The sequence below is a fragment of the Falco punctatus genome, assembly GCF_963210335.1.
Source record: "Falco punctatus genome assembly, chromosome: 3".
NCBI classification, from domain to species: domain Eukaryota; kingdom Metazoa; phylum Chordata; class Aves; order Falconiformes; family Falconidae; genus Falco; species Falco punctatus.
Window position 1 is genome coordinate 95,382,714 of NC_137582.1, and position 21,626 is coordinate 95,404,339.

General features: G+C 39.6%; 1 protein-coding gene across 7 annotated transcripts in view; it reads right to left on the reverse strand.

Annotated features, from left to right (window-relative positions):
* Positions 1–5,399: 5,399 nt before the first annotated feature.
* Positions 5,400–21,626, reverse strand: part of LOC308060601 (uncharacterized protein) — a 134,190-nt gene continuing 117,963 nt past the window's right edge. For 6 of the 7 annotated variants that reach the window (XM_080379515.1, XM_080379514.1, XM_080379513.1 and 3 more), the window contains one exon: positions 11,924–21,198. In XM_080379515.1, coding sequence (XP_080235641.1) covers positions 20,976–21,198 — 223 coding nt within the window. In that variant the 3' untranslated portion in view covers positions 11,924–20,975. Of the gene's footprint in view, positions 21,199–21,626 lie in introns of all 7 variants that reach the window. The other variant, XM_080379511.1, reaches the window with a different exon arrangement.

Genomic DNA, 21,626 nt, shown 5'->3' on the forward strand with positions numbered 1-21,626 from the left:
TTATAGACTCCAGCAGAACAAACGAGTGCAGGAAGACAGAGGTGTTGATGTAACCTTGTTTACAGCGCTACCCAAGAACCACATGTGAGACCTATTGGCTAATTCTGCTTTGTGCAAAAATGAAGAGTCAGCTGATTTTTGTTACAAAGAGTAGGAATCACTGCTGTTAAATAAGTGACTGTCCTGGGGGTTTTCAGAACTGCTCACATCATACTTCAACCTACTGAGGGGAGGAGGGAGTCATTGTACGAATTACTCCTGCAATATTTCATGAGCTAGTAAATTTTCTATGGAAATTATCCAGCTTGATGAAAATGTCTGTATTTCAAACCTCACAAGAGTCTGATTTAGAAGAGAAATAGTGCTCGTTTACTGCAGCTTCATTGAAGACAAAGATGGAGAGAACCTGAAGTGTTGAAATGTTAACATTCCAAGAAAACTAATTATCATATTTTCACTTGCAAACTTCAAACCTGCTGCTAATTAATCTCTGTGGAAAGGCTGTGTATGAATCAAATTATAATGTAAGTCAGATTATATGGGAAGAGATGTATAACATGCCCTGCCACTGAGGAGAAATGAAATGGATTGCTTGCACAGAAATGACAAAAAACCCAAAGAGCTTGCTCTTCATTAGTACACCGATCTGTACCAGCCAGCTGATGACAGATTCACCCCAACGGAGTGTTGCAAACCACCTTGGATTTTCAAAAGTTTGCCTGCGGTCACAAATTATCTAGATGCAAGGAGAAAAAGCTATTTGACTGAGCAAACCTTGATGTGGCACTTGCAGAGTTCTGTTGTGAAAACATCTTGAGGGCGATCAAGTGCCATTAGCACATGTCAATGAAGCTTCCCATGAATTACTACAAAAATTACAGTTAAGTGTACTCCTCCTCCATCACTGTCCAACCTCTCTGACAAAACAGTTTGGATATCTGTTGAAGTATTACAGAAATTAACACCTTTCTGCCAGTGTAGTAACCAGAAGGATGTCAGAGGACAATTAATTTGGTCCATCTGCACTAATGCCTTTATATAATTCATGTATTGATTATAGGATTAAAATGATTTGTTACCATTCACTCTGGAAATACTATATTGTGCATATAATGGGGATAGCAAAGGAGACTTGAATAAATCCTTCTTATTGAAAAGGGAAGCAAAATACATGTTTTCTAAAAATAAGGTCATGTTTACAACCTCCTTAAGTAAATTCCATGGAGTTTGACTAAATCATTTGGTATTCAATTTACAGTCTTATCATATGAAATATCACATGGCGACCAAAAAAGAAATGCTGGAAGTAGCTTACAATACTTGCCTTTGCATAGTTAGCCTTTCTTTTTTTTATTTTTTTTTATTCTATTACCTTATTGTCATGCAACTTTCAAATTCAGAGAATCTTGCATAGCTGCTTGGGCTTTTAATCTATTTTTAATCTTTTTTTCCTTTTCTTTTCTTTTCTTTTTAAAGATGAGATACAACATGGAATCAAGAAAGTCCTGTGCAGTGTTACTCTACTGGCTCAATTTCTAATGCTGTTTTCATTAGTCTACTTGTTGATTGTAACTGTTCTACCATTGCTACAATTTATTACAAGGCTCCTTTTTGTGTACACATCTGTTTAAGCAGTTCCACTCGTTAGACCTCTCCACCCAGGCAAAAGAAGCTTTTCCTTTACCTAGGCTGCATTACCCTGCTTTCCACAGCTTGCACATACACACTTCGTGATAAATTACTGATCAACTGTTGTGAGGTTTAATGGCATAGCTGGGTATGGTCAGCATAGTTGGCTATTCCAGATGCTTCCGACCATCCGCATTTCCCTCCTTTCTTCTTTTCACCCACCACTCCCTGTGGACTAAATACTCCAAAAGAACAACAAGCGAAGTGTTTCAGAACCATCTGGCCAATTAAATCCTACACAGTTCAAGGCCTCATCGTTTCATACAGAAATCATTTTATTTTAAATCTAAGAGGCGACAGAATGCTACACTCTTTTCTGACCTTACCTTTTGCTCTATTTTCTCTAACATCCCATTACTGGGGTGAGCCTTCCCTTTGCTCATCTCATGACTTTCAATCTCTTTTTAATCTTCAAAAAAATTCAGACTCTGCCTTCAATAATTTATCCCAGATGAGAATCTGACCTTATATACACAGATCACGTAGAAGTTCAGTGAGACATGGCCCTAGTTCCTCCCTTCTTTGCTTACACAGACAGATGGAAATTCTGGCCCTAATGAAGTCAGTACAAGTTTTGCCGTTGACTGCAAAGGGGTCAAGTATTCCCTCCTACAATTTCTGCATTATTATATTATTTTTATTATTATATCTGCAATATTATATTAGATTATTATTATAACAAATTCTGCAAAAGGTGATTATTTCTTATTGCCTAGTCTTGCCATCTCAACGTGCTGAGCTGAATTGTCTTGGACTAGAGGCATGGTTTACTAGTTAAAACAATTATGATTACCCCTGATCAACATAGTGACCTATTCATACTGGCACTTAAGGAATTAAATTCTGTATTACTGCTAATTTATCTGGATATGATCAAAGTCGGTTTTGCTACTGCTTTCTGGTCTTCTATGCTACTCTTGCAGCAGATTTCATTTAGATCCTTGGTAGAACCTAAGTTGCTGGAGAGACTGTACTGAGGTCCAGTGAACAGCTTCAGAAAATTTACATGGATTAAGGTTAGGAAAATGAAACCTGATAGTGAACTCACAAAATTCTAGGCTTCTAAAAGATCACTGAAACTAGTTCAGGGGAAAGAAACCACAAATCAAAATTATGAGACCACATCTTCTACTGCACCTTGAGTGATCTCAGCCATTTGTTATTTTTTCAAGCTATAATACAGAGTAGATGAGGTAGAACTTATATATACAGTATAACTCACAGTCAGAAAGAGTTTGCAAACAGGAAAGAGGAAATTTACACTTTCTGTTTTTTGCTTTCTCTATGTATTTTCATCTCTCAATTTGCATACGAGTGATATCTGAATCAGCAGTTTCAGAAGAGAACTCATTTAGGGGAATCAAAAGAAACTCAACTTATAGTGCTTTTTTCACCATCAACTTCTCTTATCTGGTGTTTCTTTCAATTTCTTTCCATTTTCCTTGGCATAGTTGTGTCTTCTGCACAAAGTCCTGAACCACTTTCCATTCTTTTCTCCTATGACCACCTTGCTTTTTGCTGACTTTTCCTTCAGGACCCCACAATTCTGCACCATGGTATTACCCTTGCAGCACATTCCTTCAATGTTTTGTTTGATTTTTTAAAAAAAATGAAAACACCCCTGCAACTTTTCACCTATCTTTTGGAAATCAAACATCCTGAAGGGCAACAGCAAAATTTCTGTTTGTGTCCATGTGAAAAATTCACCCTGCAGCTTCAGGGAGATCAAATTTAAGATGATCAGATCTATTAGATCCACAGAGACAGGCTGACTTTCTTCAGAATTTGGCCTGGTCACACCATCCATTTTTAGATGTGCCCGTTCTCCAAAAATCAGCAAGAAATCACACTCAGAGTAGTGCTAAACCTTCAAACAGAAACTACACTGGTTGTGCTGTCAGTATTTTATTTAGCCTTTTTTGATCTACACTAGGGTCTACTTACACAAGTGAAACCAAAGAGCCTGAAGCTGGAATTTTGGATTGGGGTGGGTAGGGGATCCTCCTTTTTCTGTTTCCAATATCCAACTTCAAGAAGTGACGTGCCTGTTTCCATTTCTGACCACCTGTTCTGCGCCGCACTTGCCTCAGTGGAGCGCCTGCTCTCAGAGGGCTTCAGTCTCCTTGGCTTCTCCCTATCCATCGCCCACCTGGCTTTGCACCCAGGGTTCAAACTCCACCACGGGAACAAACCCAGGACCGTAAGACAAGACAAATTACAGTGATTTCAGGTGTGGTTCCACCTGCCTTCAGCAGCCTCTACCTGTGGCCAAGCGGCTTTGCTGCAGCACAGGCTACCTGGAAGCTCACGAAGCTTCCTCCAAGACAAGATGAAAAGTGAACCTCCTCATGCTAAACGGGTTAAACAACCTGCTCTCTACCAACTCTTGTAACACCGACACATCCAACATCATTTTCCTCTCTTGCCACTGCTGATTCCACTAGCAAGGGCAGGTTTTTGCCCTCAACTACTCACAAGTAATTAATGCATTATTGAACAGGAATAAATAGATAGCAATTAAATAACAAGTATTAATGACTTATTTATTAACATATTAATAGTTGGCCTGAGAGTAATAAATGCAAATTAGTGTAAAGTGGTACCAAAAATTGTGTCGATAATAGGCCCTGAAGTAATCTTGTGTGTTCAAGATAATTACAAATATATTTTCCTTTCAAAAAACTACTGCCGGGTAATTTTTTATGGTTTGCTATAATATCATTTTAGAATTAGAAAATTAGCCCTAGTCTCATTAAAATAATTTTGCAGTGCATCAGGCTTTATTTCAAGTGTACGTTTCACGTTGTCTTCTTGCCTATAGAGCTTGTATTATATTTTTTCCAAAACCCTCTCTATATGCAAACCTTTTGGGTCCATGCTTGGAACACCAATGCTGTTGTTTCAGCTTACTGCTGCTACAACTTTGCTCCTTGTCACTGTTAATATGTAAAAAGTCCCACTGCAAGCAGCGATGGTCCCCTGAGGGCTAAATCCAGCAAAAAATCAGAGGGCCAGACCCTCCCCTTTTTACCCCGGCTGACCACAGTTCACGTGTTAAATAGTTCAGAGGCCTTAAAGGTGAGCAAAGCGATGCGCTGGGCTCTGCAGACCTAACCACTGACCTAGCCACAACAGATTCCACTCGGGAAACCATCCCTGGTCAGAGCTTGTTGTACTAGAAATACCCTCCTCCCCTCCACCCACCCACTCTTTTTTTCCCAAGCTCTTATTTTTGGGGGCAAAAGGAAACCCTACTTCATACTTTGGCTCTGAACGGTTACTTAACTTGGGGAAACGGATTACTCGGTGAGGACAGCAAGACATCGTCACTTCTGTCAGGTGTAGAAAAAGAAAAAGGCTTGGCTAAAACCACGAGTCCTGACCTCAACGCTGATCTGCGGTTATCAAGGGCAAGTTAATGTGTTCCTGCCTGCCACTGGTCCTGGTATTCTTGATGCTAAAACTTCACATACCGTTTTTTAACATGTGCCCACCTCCAATAAAGCTCAGTCAATAAATATTCAGCTCTGCCTCCACATTTACAATAGCTTAAGGAATAGGGGTCCAGGCTCACTCCCAGCAGAGGCTGCCCATAACACTGTTTCTGCAAATGTTTGTTTCTACAAATGTTCCTGTCTGCCTCTGTAGGTGGCATTTTGACTTCTTTGCAGCTTTCCTCATTAAAGGCGTTGTAAATGACTTTTTTCCAAAATAATCGAGTGTGTTTCTGTACGGTGCAGGGCTTTGGTGGCTCTCTCCCCACAGTGACTCCCAAAGTGCTGCGTAAATGTGATTGTGGCCATGTAATCTGTGTACCTGGAAATATAATTCGTTTTGTTGCTAATGAAGGTCCTACGGCACAAATTTATTAAAGGTATACTTTTCCATGGGATAATAATTGGGTCGATAATATTAAACTCATAGGCTCATTATTTAATTGCAAGGGCAGATTATGAATAAAGCTTCTAAAATGTATTTTAATGAAAAACACTACATCCTGACCTAATCATATCAACCTTATGCTATCTAATTAAGGATGCAAAAAATCATTAGAGTTGCAAAATATTAGTTCCAGCTCCATCAGGCTGCTAGCTGCCCCTTCATGAATATATATATTTTTTTACTCTATGATAAATAGTTAATGAGGTAAAAATGACAAAATTTGCATGTAGGCAAATTAGTTTAATAGAGTGATGTCTTCCTGGTCTACAGAAAGTGACCTTTTTCCTATCAAAAGAATGACTAAAAATACTTTGAAATGATGGCATGGATGTCATTCCACAAATGACAAATCGCTTCTCTGAACAATATAAAAATTATAAAATGCAATAACCTTAAATTCTCATCATACTGTAAATGTGTCCTCTGCTGCTGCATTTATCAATTTAATAAAAGGAAATTAAGCATATTATAAAATACCCATTTATGGGGCAATTTTTAATCCAGGGAATAAAAATGAGAAGCACATGGTTAATAGCAAGAAAATATTGCAAAAACGTAGACCTATTTTTTCCAGAAGGTTTGACTGACTATTTACTTGAATGACCTCCATTTAAAATATATTTTTTATACAGAGTGATGTAAGATATGGCAGTCTCATGCTTTCCTTTATAAAAATTGCTCACAGTTAATTTGGTATCTTATTTAAAAATTAACACATTAATAATGCACGCAATAAGGCCTAGTGATGTGTCTTCCATACTGATTACTTTGTACAATTAGACATACAAAAAGAGAGGGACAAGATAAATACCTTATGCAAATTCATGGCAGGAAAAAGGGTCCTTCAGTGGCTGCAATGCCTTGGAGCATAAAAGACCTGAAAATACAGTCCCTGGTCTGTCAGGGAGATGCTCTATGTGGAGAATGTATTTCTGGAACAGAGCAAGTTTTTGTTACAGATCTAGATTTGCCAAAGAGCTAACAAAACTTGGTTTGATGGTTCTCTTTTGCATCAAAATAGTATAAAAACACCAAAAAAAAACAAAAATGGAGCAGAAAGGGTAGATTTCAGGTTTCTGAAGAACACTGGTTCTTTTTTCACAGTATTCATGTTCCGTACAGATAGCTTGGGATGTTTGGACAGTAGCCTCCGCTCACAGATTTCCCTCATTGTGAAGCAGATCCTGTACCTGCTGAAGGAGATGGTCAAGCTCCTGCTGATGTCCATGCCGCAAACCTCTACACCCTTTCCACTTCACTCCTGTCTGCTTATGTTGTATTGTCTGCACCAGCATGTCCCATAGAGACCAGGAACGTTTAACACTTTCACAGCCTGGCATTGGATTAGGGTTGGTACAAAGGAAAAGGCTTGAAATCTGCGCGGATGTAGGTGGAATAGGGATCGGAATCTTGGGGACTTAAAGGCAAAAGCGTCCGTCGCTCCGCTTTGCGGAATGCAGGGCGCAGTGCTGCCTGTGCTGCACAGGGCGTCCTCCCTCTGCCCTGCACCATCCCCACTGGCTCTGGGATCTGGCTGAAGCTGGGTCCCTTTTTAAAGGCTCTCAGATGAAGCGTCAGGTACCCACATTTCAGTTTGGTGTTTCACACATGCCAAGCTGCGTATCGGGAGCAAAATGAGGCACTTCCGTACGCCTGTATCTATGGGTCATGGTTTTCAGTGTTCTGAAGTATGTCTTGTTATAGCAGTGCACAAACCAAATCCCTTCTGTTCAGGGACAGACTATTTGTATATAGAGAAGTAATTTTTCATTCCATTCTCTTCCATTTGTCTTTCCCCCCTCTTCTACCCCTTCCCTCCCCACGTCTTTCCCCACCACCACCACCACCTTTTTTTTTTCTTCCTCTCATTCAGCTCTTTCTGTACTGCTGCAAAAAATTATATGCTGGTAATCTCATTAGAAATGTATTCAGCACTTGAAACAGAAAAGTACTTGTTCACAGTTGCCTTATTCACCACTTTTTCCATATGGCATTGGTAGTTTTGGCATGTAAGATGAGGTCCACTGTGTATATTCTTGGTTTGACCTTACTTAACTTCTAACAAAGGTAATACAAACCAACCATCAGTGGCTATTTGACTTAATGTAGAAAGATTTTAAGTGAAAAAAAAAAAAGTCATTTTGCTTACTGGGGTAAAGTGCTATCTGTACAAAAAATGGGAATGTCTGAGGCAGGTGGCTGCGGTAGCTCATTCACTCCTTCAAACCTTTTCCCTCCCCTCCCTTGAAATGCAATGTGGTGCTCTGCAGTTTCCCACAAAAATTAAGCTTACTGAGTATCTGCTTTTTCATTCAATTGGCACATTCACCTTTTTATTTTTCCTTTCAGGGTCCAAACTGTCATCACGAAAAAAAATGAGGAAAATAATTACAGCTGTGGCAGATGTTTATAACAGTGACAACTGTGGCTATATATTTATATAAACTGCTGATCTTTTAGAGGTAGCTATAGAGACTTGAAAAACCTGCAGACCCTAATCTGAAATCACTTGTTCCAGTGGGTTAGAAAAGCAAACAAAACAAACAACTTGTACATGATTAAGAGGACTAATTTCCTTCCTATCTGAAATCTGTTCATTTTTACATTGAAGCAGGAGAGTTACTGAACAAAGCATTGTACACAGAGGCATTCATAGATGTATAAATCCAATTGATGAGCACTTTAACAATTGTCCAAGAGCTATTTTTTTTTTTTTTTAATAAGATATTCTCTGAAAACAATTATGACCAGAAGCCTTATTTGTGGATGGCATCCCCAACACTGGACATTTTGCAAACACAGATACATCTTCTGCACATCACAGCTTAAAGTCTGCGTATGGGACTAGAAGCTAGTGGTTTAATGGAAAAGAGGAATTATTTTGATAGCCAACATAAAACATACCAGCTTCAGACCTCTCCCACCTCCCTCCACACATTTCCAACCCAGCCCACTCCTCTGGGTGATCCTGGAAGGAGAGCATGACTATCACATCTGACTGACCAAACACACACCCCCTCCTCAGTGCAGCCCCATCTGTGCCCTTGCAGGAGTCAAATTCTATTTGTCCATGGAGCTCCCCAGCTTGCTGAGCTGCCTGAGAAATTGTCTGGGACAGTACTGACATGTAAACAGGTAGGAAGTCTCTATGACCCAGTCAAGAATCACCAGATGGCATGGATAATTCTTGACGTCAGTGATGCTGCTAAACCTTTGGATGCTAAGCAGATTGTAACCCCTCAGGATATTTAGGCAATGCATACAACTCACAGAATTCTCCTGAACATGCTTCTCAGCTTCACCATTCTTAGAAGCACCCTAAGAATAATTTTCTTGTTTATCTAGGTCCTTTTAGGTAATATCCAGAAATACAAAGCATTAATGTAGACCAGTATGTCACAGACGCCTTTTGGAGATTCTGTTCACCACTCACCATCCGCCTTTCACCATTGATTCCTCTCCACTGCTCAGCCCTCTTCATAATGTAGCTTAGCTCCTGACTGGAAATCTCCAAGTCCAGTGGAACAAAGAATGCACCTTCCTCACCGTGGGTGCGTTGAAACAGATCCAACAGCCAGCCTTCGCGATGTAGCCTAAGGATAGGAATGACACATTTGGTTTGTCCTTGAAAGGCCTCTTTATGCAAAAAAGAAAAAGGTGTCTTACCCTTCTGTAACCTTCTAAATCTTGGGTTTCCCTTCATGACTTCTTCACCCATGAGTAAGAAGCTTCTTTCCCACAAGTTCTCCAACATACAATCCTCCAACCCTCTGGAGACTTTACAATATCTGAATCAAATCATGTAAACTTAAGCAGCAATTTCTTTTAATTATTTCAAGATACTGACTTCCCCAAAAGATCCTGATCTTCCTTTCCTTCAGAAACATCCAATGTCTGCCCTTAGCATTGGTCTGAGTAACTAATTCCAGTGCTTACATGGAGTACCTCAGGCTCCAATGGAAGTCCTGCTGTGCCAGGGTTCAATAACAGACAAACCACATCATATAGAAAGGAACCACGCACTATTTTATTTTTTTTCAACCCCAAGCCTGAAGTCTATAGAATCTAAACCTCTCTTGATGTTAAAAAAGTTCATTTCATTTGCCAGCTTTGTTTTTCTATGACTTTTCTGTGCTGTGGTAGGGAATTGAATAAGCACTACACAGTAAAATTCTCCACCACAAGAAAGGCTTGCTGTGTGGTATTTCTTAGTGTAGGTGAAACCAAGAAATATTGCGAGGCTTTTGGAAAAGCCCAGTGTCACATTTTTAGCCTTAGATGAACTTTAAAACTTCAAAACATGGCTGTTTAATTCAAATGGAACCTCTTCAAGTTCATCTCTTTTGCATCCGACTTTTAATCCAAAACCAGGGGTTCAGAAAATAATGATCATAAAATCTCAGTCTTGGATAATGAACCGAGGTCTTTCCTTTTATACCCTTTTCCAAGGTAATACTTTATTACAATTCAGCCATTGCTTGATGCCAGTCTCAGCTTTTCCACCCTTCCCAGAGATGGGCTGGGTAGTCCTGAGAAGCGCAGGGATTACTGTGTGACGGCGCAACCAACAAAAAGCCCAGAGCTCTGTGGGGCTGTACAAGTCCTTCATTTCTTGGCAGGTGGGCGAGAGAGCACAGGCATCACACCTTTGACACGCCATTCTCTCATCCTTCCCGTGTACAGCAGCAGCGCTAGACTCAGTTCTTGTGTCTGATCCTTATTCTTGGGTCTCGTATTGTCATGTCCGTGCTAACCAACGTGTGCACGGGTGGGGTGCAGTGGATTGTTTCGGTAAATCAGAATGAAGTTCACATTTACACGAGCTCTACATCTCACCTTATAGGGCACATGGGAATTGCAGAGAAGCACACTCAATAAGCTGCTTAGCACCATTTTGCCCACAACTGAGATTTAGTGTGGAACAGAAATAAGGAGATGCACCAGCAGATAGCTTTTCAAATTGATCTTTAGCTCTCTTTTCAAAGGGGAGCGTGTACCTTAGGGTCAGGCTCGATATCCAAGAGTTTCTGTGATGGAGCAGCTATTCTGATACCGAAATCTGGCAGCCTGGCTTAACATCAGATTAGGGATTTATATCTCCCGCTTTGCTGCAAAGGTGCTCTCTGTCCTTTTTTCCCCACCCTTCTTTTTTGAAACGTTCCTTTTTGAAGCTGCAGCCCTAAATTTGATGTAGTTTCCAAGATGTCATTTTGGGATTCTCTTATCAAAAGAGGAGAGCAGCTGGAAGATAACCTCATTGACATGTAGGTAGTCCTCGGAATATAAACACACTGACTAGCAAGAAATAATACAAAAATCTCTAAAGTGTGAAATGTAAATCAGTGCTAAGGCAGAGTAGGATACTAAGGTATCTTAAAACATGCTACAGAAGAGAATTTTTTTTATAAATAACTAACACCCTTCATGGAGTAATTTTCAAAATTCTTCAAAAAAAAAAAAGTGTCTTCAAAAAAACCTTGTCTCTCAGTCCCTGGGTCTACGTTAGATTTTCTTTTTACACAAGATAGGTTTTTGCAAACATTGACTCAGAACTATCTTGTGATGAGTTGAAAAACTAGAAATCAAGCTGGTGGGCTTTCTGGCCTTCCACTCATCTTGAAATGATAATATCCTATGGTGTTTGTCTTTGAAATTCCAGGTCAGCAATTTAAATTACTTGCCACTTATCTTGCTAAACAAGAAAAAGACCTTGCCATTTATTTAAGCTCACTTAATGTAACATTCTTATTTCAAATGAAGTAAAATTTAATGCAGTTAAATTACTGTCTACTTGCTGCCATAAACATTTTCTATATGAAGATTTTAAGCACATGGTTATAAACAATATAATTAACTTTGAATTAATTAAGAATCATGAAGCCTGTCTTCCAGCTTTGTTCCTTTTGCCCAAAAGTACTCAGCCTTCTCCTATTACCTGCTTTAACTTCTCTTCTTTGGCATAAAAACTAAGAAAACACTTCTTCTTGTATCTTAGCATGGCTTTTTATAAATGTGACAGTAGTAATTTTTATTGCTAATGCAATAAAGAACGGAACAAAACTCCAATGTCATTTTCTAGAGACATGAGACCCAGTATAATACCTTGCAAGTTCATTTATTTATCAGAAAGAACAGAAAACATTTAAATGATTTGCTATCCAGAGTCAGATCAAAAACTGGACCTCTCAAAAATTCACATAAACCAAAAATTGAAGGGTAGTTCAAGTGGTTTAAAACAATTCATTACATCTTCACTTGAGCCTTTCTCATCCTTTTTTTTTTAAAAAAAAAAAAAAAAAAAAAACAAAACTAAAAAATATAAAAATAATCTTGCTGTTAACATAAAGGATTTATATTTTTGAAGTTTCTCCCCAGAAAATATTTCAATACCAGGAAATTTAGACTTTCCAGCAGAGCCTTTTAGTTGAGATGGGTTTTCATTTTCTCACAGTGCAGAAAACAGTTCACTCACAAATTCCTGACTGTTTCTAATGTCTAGTAGAACTAAAATGAAGGAATTGCAACCAGTGCCACTTCATTTTTCCAAAAAGTATTTAGAATATCTCTCCATGCTAGATATAATACAGACTCCCAAGACACCCAAGGGGAGCCAGATCTATTGAGGTATGTTGGTTTGTAAAGACACAAATAAATGCCTACTGCTGCTTATCCCCTGCTCATGATTTCATTAGCTACCTGGTTGTTCATCAGTGCTCCATGAAGCTTTTTAGCTGTGGAAGAAACAGATACTTCCCTTACTTGCTTTGGTGGTCTGGTGGGTTTACTGTTCTTATCTCTTTTCTATACACTGCCAAACACTTCTGCAAAATGGCAATTGCTGAGTAGTTCTAACCCATGGCACCAGCTCCAACACCCAACAGCTGAAGCCTTCCCTGTGGACCGGTGTCTTAAGGCTCCCTCAATATTTATCTTTGTTTACCTTACAAGACACAGATGTGGTGGATACCTGTGTAAAAAATATGTTTTCTGAGTCAAGCAACATCACATTTGAGTATCTCTGACATATAACACCTGAGAAATATCGACACAAAGGGATACCACTGCCTTGTTTATAATACTATTTTCTCTTGAAAACAAATGCTGTTATATCAATACTCAGGAAACAATGTCATAAATTGCACATACGTTTTCCTTAAAAACATTTTAAAAGGCTTTAGTGCTGTCATTTGTGAACTGACAGTGTGCTGCTCAGGAGTCCTAGCCAGGTCCAAGTTTCCCACTGTGCTGGGCTGTGGACATACAAGGAAGAGAAAGTTGATCCAGTTTCAGAAGCTCATAGTATAACTTTACTCTGCGCAAACTCCAGTGTTCAAAATGTTTCTTTTTGTTATCAAGAACTTCAAAGACCTTATGCATTGTAACAGATTTTGTTATCTTCCCTTTGCTTTTGTATTTTGCTATAAATCATTTTTAAAATGTGTCGTACTAAGACAACTTTTTTCCCCTAGTAACATTCTCTCCCCACCCCTTTATTGGAAAACATTATGGGAAAATTGATCCAGAAGGAAAGGAACCTTTGATGATCTTGCACCTGTTCCCCAGACAATGAAGATGTTGGTAATATTCTCATAAAAACCTGCCTTACAAATGTTTTAATTTAAATTAATTTTCCTGAGTAATAAACGACAGCAGCTAAAACTTATGAAGCTATTCAAAACTATTAAGTCAATGATTAAGAAGGCATTAACATCTCAAAAACTAATTAACTAGACTACCAGTACACTGGAGTTGTGTACAGCTTCCAGGAAAGCAGGAGCTTTGAAATACTTTGCAAAAATTTAGATTGCCATTTATCTTTTTTCTGCCTGCTGCAACAGAGTTTGCAGAAAGGAGACCGAGGGATGATTCTGTCAGATGGAAGGCGTCTGCTGATCTTTTCTATTCTTACACCTGCCTGCATCTTGCCTTTGTGTATGGCTTTTTGTTGGTGTTTGCCACTACTCAATGTTTATCACTGGGTGAATCCAGGGCCAGCACAAAATTCATACTGATTATAGATGAATCTCTCTCTCAAAAAAAAAAAAAAAAAAGGCAACACACTTTTTCATTCTATATATTAGACAACCTATCTGTTTCATTTTCAATGTCCCTATTGACTGTACAGCTAATGGTGCCTGCTAGAAAGGTGGCAAAAAGGTAGTTGGTCAAATTTCAAGATGAACTGAATATTGATATTGGGCTAAAGTCATGGAAAATTTATTTGGACTAAGTCATACGGTGGGTTAAACCCTCAGTTGCATCAAGTCAAAAATCCTGTATCATCAAAAGACTGTAAGAGTCTGTGGGCCAGTGCAGACTCAGAGATTTTGCACTTCACACCATGTGTAACTTTCTGATTTTTTTCTATTTGTCACAAAAACCCTGCTGGGAAGACTAAAGACCAATGTCTTCCAAAGTACCTAAATAAAAGATACACACACTTTAGAGCTTAAACCCTTGACACAGACACCATTGTCTGAAGCCAAAGAAACAGAGGCTTCTATGGTCTGTGAAAAATCATTATATCAATTGTGGTCCTGTTGAGGAAGTGTCTCCCTCTCTCACTTGCTGTGCCCCCCACATACCAGTGTATTAAAAGTTAAGCAGGAGCTAACTCCTCCTTGATTGCCTGCAGTTCTGGGCTCTGGATATGTGACATTGATATGTCTTTTCTGATGTCATTTATTTCATCTTACAGGAGAAGGGGCTTGAGCCTAAGCTCCTAAGGGAATAATGAGATAAAGAGATATACCTTAAAAAGTACAGGTACAACACTGTCGATGAGATGATGAACAGGATTGTATAAAGTATCACAGTGATTAAGGCACCAGGAATCCACGACCCCTCTGCTCTTAGGAAGACCCAGGAGAGCTTTGCAGCATCAGCAATGGGTTTCTCTGCACTGTTCCCAAGTCGCTGTCATGGGAGAAAAAATCAACATAAGAAAACGGCAAACTCGATTAAAGTGTTCACCTCCAGACACAAAAGAACCTGAATTTCTTTATAAGAAGGATTTGGCTGTGATTTTGGAGGCACACGGCTTGAAGCTGAAGAGTCTGCTACACAGAATTTGAATTTAACCAAGAGATGTGAAATTTCTGGCTTATTTTAATATGATTAAAATCTACCCTCTAGAGGTAGCTTATTGAGCAAAACCCATGTCACAGTGAAAATACTCAACAATGTGAGCTTTGTTAACATATTTTAGGAGAAGTGGATGGGGAAGAAGGCTGAAATTTACCTTATTTCAATGACCAGAGAGGCAACATATTGAATGATTTAATGCTGTTGTTTTTAGGAGTGCTGAGTGAGCGGAAAACACCTTTGCCAGTGTATAATTCCAAACTGACCAGTCTCAAAATGACTTGCCCTTGTCAGAAGAAAAATGCTCTTTCCTACCCGACTCAGCAAGTTACCCATACATCATTTTGAACACGTGCACTTTGAAGGGTGTATACACACCAGTTCCCAATTTCAGTTCAGCTCAGTGTTTGGTGCTACCACTGGAAAACAAAAGTGGCCATCATGTTATCTGAAATGCCAAACGGAAGCGGAGGGCATCTGTGCCTGGTGCTAGCTGACACCTAGCACAGCTTTTCCACTAGCCTTGCAAAACACAGCATCGGTCAAAGAAGGCAGCGGAATCACAAAGCTTGACTGAGACCCAATGAGGTGAGAAAAATGGAGAAAGCAATTACAAGTAGATCAACAGGGGACACCAGCAGGGTTTTGTTAAGTTTTGCCCAAAGGGGTTGACCTTTTTTTCAGAGCAAAAGAGACAAGTTCCCCCTTAAGAAGCAGTATTTTATGTACATGCATTCTTAAGTCTGTCTGCAACCTTTTAAGTTGGAAAATCAGATATTCCCCTCATCCCTCATTCCTAGTGTCCAGTCAGTCCAGTCTGGGAAGCCACAAAGAACAGCCTGTAACATTGAAGAACCAAAAAGCATCAGAGTTATTTTATGATACAGCCCTCTAATTTAATTTCTTCCTTTTCTAAGAATAAATTGAGACACAATAAGACTAACACCTCTGAAGAGACCTGACTATATCATACTCCCACTGCTGCGGTAGATTTAATTGGGAATAAGACTGTTTGTATATTTTTGCAAAGATTCACAAAGAATCCTGAAGGTTCCGTAGCACTCTATGTTTCATTAAACTTCCAGTAAAACATGGGAAAATATTTTCCAAACATCTATTATTTTCTTTCTTTTTTTTTTCCCCATATCTAGTTCTCAAGAACTAGCTACTGTATTGACATATTATTGCCCTCTGCTGGATCGATTTAGAAGAATTCAGCTACATACCACAGGTCTTCTACTACTCAGAGCTAAAAAAAATTTCTCTCTTCATTTTTTTTTCTTTTTAAAGTGACCCAGTGAAATCCATGTCCGTATTAAATCACATTGACACATTTTGCAAGGATGTGAAACTGCCCCACCAACAAATCTAGAGTTTATCATTCAGAGAGGGAGTCTGTGACCTTTAGGCTTCAAGAAACCTGCACCTTCCTGACCAACTTGCCTGGACTAATCCTTAGGAAGAGTTTAAACTTTCTCCCCATTTTTTACTACCTTCACAGTGATGTGTGTAATAAAGGAAAGACAATTCCAAGTTCAATGATGACCTATACAAAGGCTGAGATCCTTGGGTATATTTCTGTTCTCTCTCCACCCTTTGCAACACTGTCAGTTTTCTGTAATGGAAATTACAGGTCCCAGGAGACAGCTACTGGCATATAAAGCCTAGTCACTAATTCAGATCTGTCCATATTCATTACAAAAGATTAAAATACTCTGGTTCTGTTCTACCTTTTCTTGAAAAAAAAAAAAGCTGGCTGCCTCCACTGCTTCCTTACTGAAAAGACTGTCTACCAAGGAAAATCCCCTGCACAGCAGTCACGTACTGACATCCCTCCAGAGAGGCAAAAGTCTGAATGGCATATAAGAATAAATTTCTCTCTTATCCAAGCAGTTCTTTCCAGCAAGGCAAATGGGGGAAATGTACCTTTCTAACTGTTTTTACTAGCAAAGGGAGTGTGTCAGTCCTGTGGTCCTCAAAGTCATGATCCAAGAAAGGTGTCTTCATTTTAAATCATTTAAATAACATTTGTCAACATCTATCTCAGGTGCTTATCACACTGCAGGGTGACGGTCATGTAAGCGCTTTGCAGTCTTTAATGTTTTTTATGATGACACGTATCTGTGTGGCTGAAGAGGTGTTACTCTGCATTTTACAAGCTACAGAGAAATGGGTCGACTGGTCCCCAGAAAGCTCTGGCAGAACTGGAACTTGAAATGTATTCTCCAAAATCATAGGGAAGTTTCCTATCCCTGGAACATCCTTTTACAAGCTGACATTAAACCAAACCTGAAATCAGACATCTGACATAGTATCTTGAACTATGACTCGAAACCCCCCAAAATATGCAACTGCTCTCTAGTCTTCTCTTAACAATAAAAAACATTAGTTAGTAAACAAAGCAACGCTTGTCTCCAGGGCTATCTGTCATCTTTCATAACTATTCAGGCCATTTAGGATACTAAAACACATTCTAGCACTAAAATAACTCATATTACCACAACACAACATTTTTAAAATGCCTGATCTAAAATAGATTGGAAAGTAAATTTGAAATAGCTGCTGAAAGAATGCCAGGAGAGAAAAAAATACAAATGCAATAACGAAAACACATGTAAGAGATATAGTTTCATTTTGGAAAGGATACACACAGTATATTGTGTAATACTTGAACAAATGAGTTTCTACCAAAGATAATCTTGGAGGGTAAAACTGCCAAATTTTCAGTATGAAGTAGGAAGAGAGGTGTGCTTTTTTAATGCTGTAATGAAAAACTTAATTACTTTATTCGTATCTCATGTTTCCCCCTGACCAAGCCCTGTTTGAAATTGATAACGAATCCAGTCTGACTAGAACTGAGTGCAGCTCCACTGAAGTCAATAGCAACAATTTTCTCAATGCAAGTGTGGGAAAGACAAGGTAGACCTCAGCCTTTCCTCTAGTTCTTATGATTAAACCTGTATTGGGGGAGGGGGGGAGGGGAGAAAATCCTTTTAAATATTTAAATATTTCTAGCCTGAATGTTGGGGAAATACTTCTTTTTTCTCCTAGGGAAAAAAAAGAAACTTCATCGGAATGATTACAATTAAAATTAAATTCTGTGCATGTGTTACACCATGAAATTTAAAAAAAAACAACACCCAAACCAAAAAACACAGGCTGTTCAAGTGAAAAAAGTGAAAACTACTGTGTTGCCACATGCTTAAAATATTGCAATTACCTCCCAAGTAGGCTCAAATTAAGTTTCTTGAACAGCTGAATTTTAATTTGCTTAACCACTGTGATGGGAAACAGCATGTAAACAGTGGAAAATCACATTTTGAGAGGACCTCTTAAAAGCAAAGCACAGGTTAGCAGGTGAGGAACCAAGAGACCTGAGAAAACCTGATCCACAGCAAGGGCTGTGGATTACTGCTTGATCTGGAGTGAGCACCAGAAACAAAGATGGCACTGAAAGACAGACAAGGGCAGAAGAACCTCAACACCGCATGCCCAGAAAAGCTCTGAGTGCCCTGCACCCATCAAAGGGTCCCTGTGTCACCTACACAGGGAGAGCCAAAGCTGAAACAAGTGTTCTGGGAGATGCAGCATTACCTGGGATGTGATAAAAGTCCTCAGCTGCCATAGCGTAGGTGGGCTACACAGCACATACATAGGCACAGGTGAGAGCTGGAGCTTTGCTGTCATAGTTTTACATATAAGGAGGCTCTTGCCTTAAAGACGTCTGTCTTTCAACCTCACAAGTCTTTTTAGGTGTGCCAGCAAATTATATTAACTACCTTGCACGTCAGAGAAGTGCACAATAACCTCTATTTTTGCATTTTGCCTATTTCAGTGCTCAGAAAAATCTGAAGCACTAATAATCAGGACTGCTCATTAACCCACCTCCATTAACATCCATAATTGCAGTAATCCTTTTCAAAGCAGATGCAATCACTCCACTGGTGGATTTACTTTCTTATCTCCATATAAGGCTTGTACAGTGATCTTAATTTTATGCAGAAACACAGTGACTCCATTAGATGGGAATTTTGTTAATAAAAAGGTAATGTATAACATTATTATTTAATTTCTTTTTAACTTTCATGTTCCATTGCCAGGGGTGGAATTTCCTATCTTTCAGTGATTCACTGAATAAAACAAACTTCTACGTCAAGGTCTCATGTCCAAGTTATTTTAAGTGACTCACCCCCAGGAATGAATCCACTACGAACACTGCCAAGGGGTCTAGCACTGTCCAGAGTCCCATAGCTATGATAAACTTTGACAAGAAGGAAGGGAATGAGTCAAACAGCTGCTGACAGCCCCATCTGATCAGGACCATAAGAAGCAGCCCTGCGTTCAAGGTTAGGGGTCCCACCACAACCATGACCAACTCTTCACTGGTCTGCAGCAAGGAGTTCTGGTAGCACAGTTTGACAGTGTGAGGGAAAAGCTGGAATCTGTAAAGAAGCAAAAGGAGAGAGTTTGTTTGTGGTTCTGGGCACACTGTCAAAAAAAACGGAATTATGCATACAACACGTTGCGTTGTAAAGTTGCATCCCATCTTGGTCACTACTCTCTGACTGAAAACTACTCAGAAAAATAAACTTTTTCTCCTTCTCCTGCCTCTGCATCCGTTGATCCCCACTGACTTTCAGTCAGTGGATGCACATCCAGGCTGTAGAAATATACATATATACATATAATATAGAAAGACGTCAGCTCTCAGAAGCACTGGTGTGAGCACAGGCCCAGGAGCCCACCCCTCTCTGCATGCTGCAGCACCTGTGGACACTGCACAAAGCGGAAAATGTGGCATGGAAGACATGTCTTTTGGCATCCCTAAAGTGACTGCGAACATCCCTCTTGCCACCATGGGATCGTGGGTTCTGAAAAGCTCACAGTGAGCAAATTCATTGGCACCGTAGGAGACGGGAACTGGATGGTATTGTGAACTACATGTGGATGCTGAAATTTAAGGCAAAAATTGCTAGTGACTTAAATTTTACTTCTAACTAAAGGTGAAGTGGTTTGATCCTCACTTTGGTTCTGACTCATGAGTGTTGCCACTGTACTCGGTGAGACTAGAGAGTGCTTGAGTCAGTCTCATGTTCTGTGGCACACAGCTACAGACGGGGATGCTGGTCCAGGGCATCTTGTCTTGCGAACATTATTCTTTCTCTAGCTGACTGCCTGGGACAGCTGTGATTAGTGGCTTCGAACATGACCACCTCTCTCACACACGTTGTTTCCTTCTGTTGTGTTTCCTTTGCTTTCACAGACTTGATGCTTGGCCTCCCAGAAGTTTTAATGCCAGCTGGCTGAGCCCGCCCGGGCTGTGCAAGGCCAGGAGCGAGAGATGGCTGGCTTTGCATTAAGGTCTAGAAGACCACCCTGGCAATACCCTGCACTGTCCAGAGCCTGCTCAGACAGCCTGTTCAAATTATAGCAAATAATCCCAGTATCACAGCAGATATAGGTCACAGAGTTATGTGGTACTGGCTCCCACTGACTGATTCAGGTTTGCATGATGCTTTAAAGCAAAGAAAAAAAGAATTGGTTCTATTGGCGAAATCTTCCCTTCCCTGAGAAAGATTGATCTTTTTTTGCTTTGTAAACCCATTCTCTACCCCACAGCAACATATGGAGAACCAGGTATATATCACCTTGTGGACTTATTCTCCATCTTTTTTTTTTCCATGTCAAGTAATGACAAGCAATGATTTTCCTGGAACTCTCTAGAGAGCTCTGATTCCCGAGCTAAAGTCGATGTATCATGTAGTTAAAATATGTCAACCCGTTGGAGTCCTCACAGTAAAATTGATAGACCAAAGCTAAATTCTTCAAAGTATTTCACTCATAGATCACTTTGGTAACATCAAATATGATTTAAATGCTTCTTCAGTTTTGTGCACTTCTTAGGCATTTTGAAATACTTAATCCAAAATGATAAATGAGTCTTGTGGAAGATACATAACCATCCGGGTATCTCAGAAGGGAGAGAGGTAGGCATGACACAAATGGACACATCCTGTTCTGCCTTGAAAACTTACAGTCTTAACACCTTCGTCTTTCTGTTAGGGTCACATTTACATATCAGATCATCTGGCATCTGGATGGTCCTTGTTCTCCTAGTCTCTGCAGAGGTGCCTATCAGGACTTGCATGCAGAGCCCTTAGCATGACTCTTAGTCAGCAATTCTCTTCATAGTGTGAAGGAACTGCTTTGAATCAAGCTATTTGTAGAAATATTCCAACAGAGAAAAAAGGCAGCGAGACTTACTTCGTGACAGGAACTGAGATGGTCTGAAGGAAGAGCCATTGGCTCAAATAATGCAGGTAAAGTCTCACGAACCAAAGCAAAACTACCAGCAGCAGGAGCAGCCAGACGTCCCTGGAGCACCATTGTGTGGATCCCAGCTCTGAGAAGGCTGCGTACACCATGAAATGGAAATGCCTGACAACCTGCTTGGAGAGTTTCACTTCAGCAGCAGAACGGCAGCTGGAAATATGTGGGAAAAAACCCAAAGAGTAATTAGGAAAAACATACACGAAATAGCAGTTGCTAACACTGCAGAGTCCTCTAATACAGATCAATGTGGCACAGGTTCTGATCATAACTTTTGATTGACCAATGCATCTGACAATAAAAACTACATTTTTTTCCATTGCAGTCTAGGAGATAGGAGGGGTCCTCCCGGAAATCATGCTGCTACTTTTGTAAAGAAAACAACAAATATTTAAAAGCAAGCTTTTAAAAGTCTTCTGCTTTCATTTTGATTTTAATTTTCTCACAAACTGCTCTCTGAGGAACACTATCACTTATTTTCCTTCTGAGAAAATGGTAAAAGGACTTGTCATATTTGTACTGAAAAAGTATTCATTTTGTTGAAAATTGTGAACAGGGTTTTGGCTTTGGGGTAAGAGAGC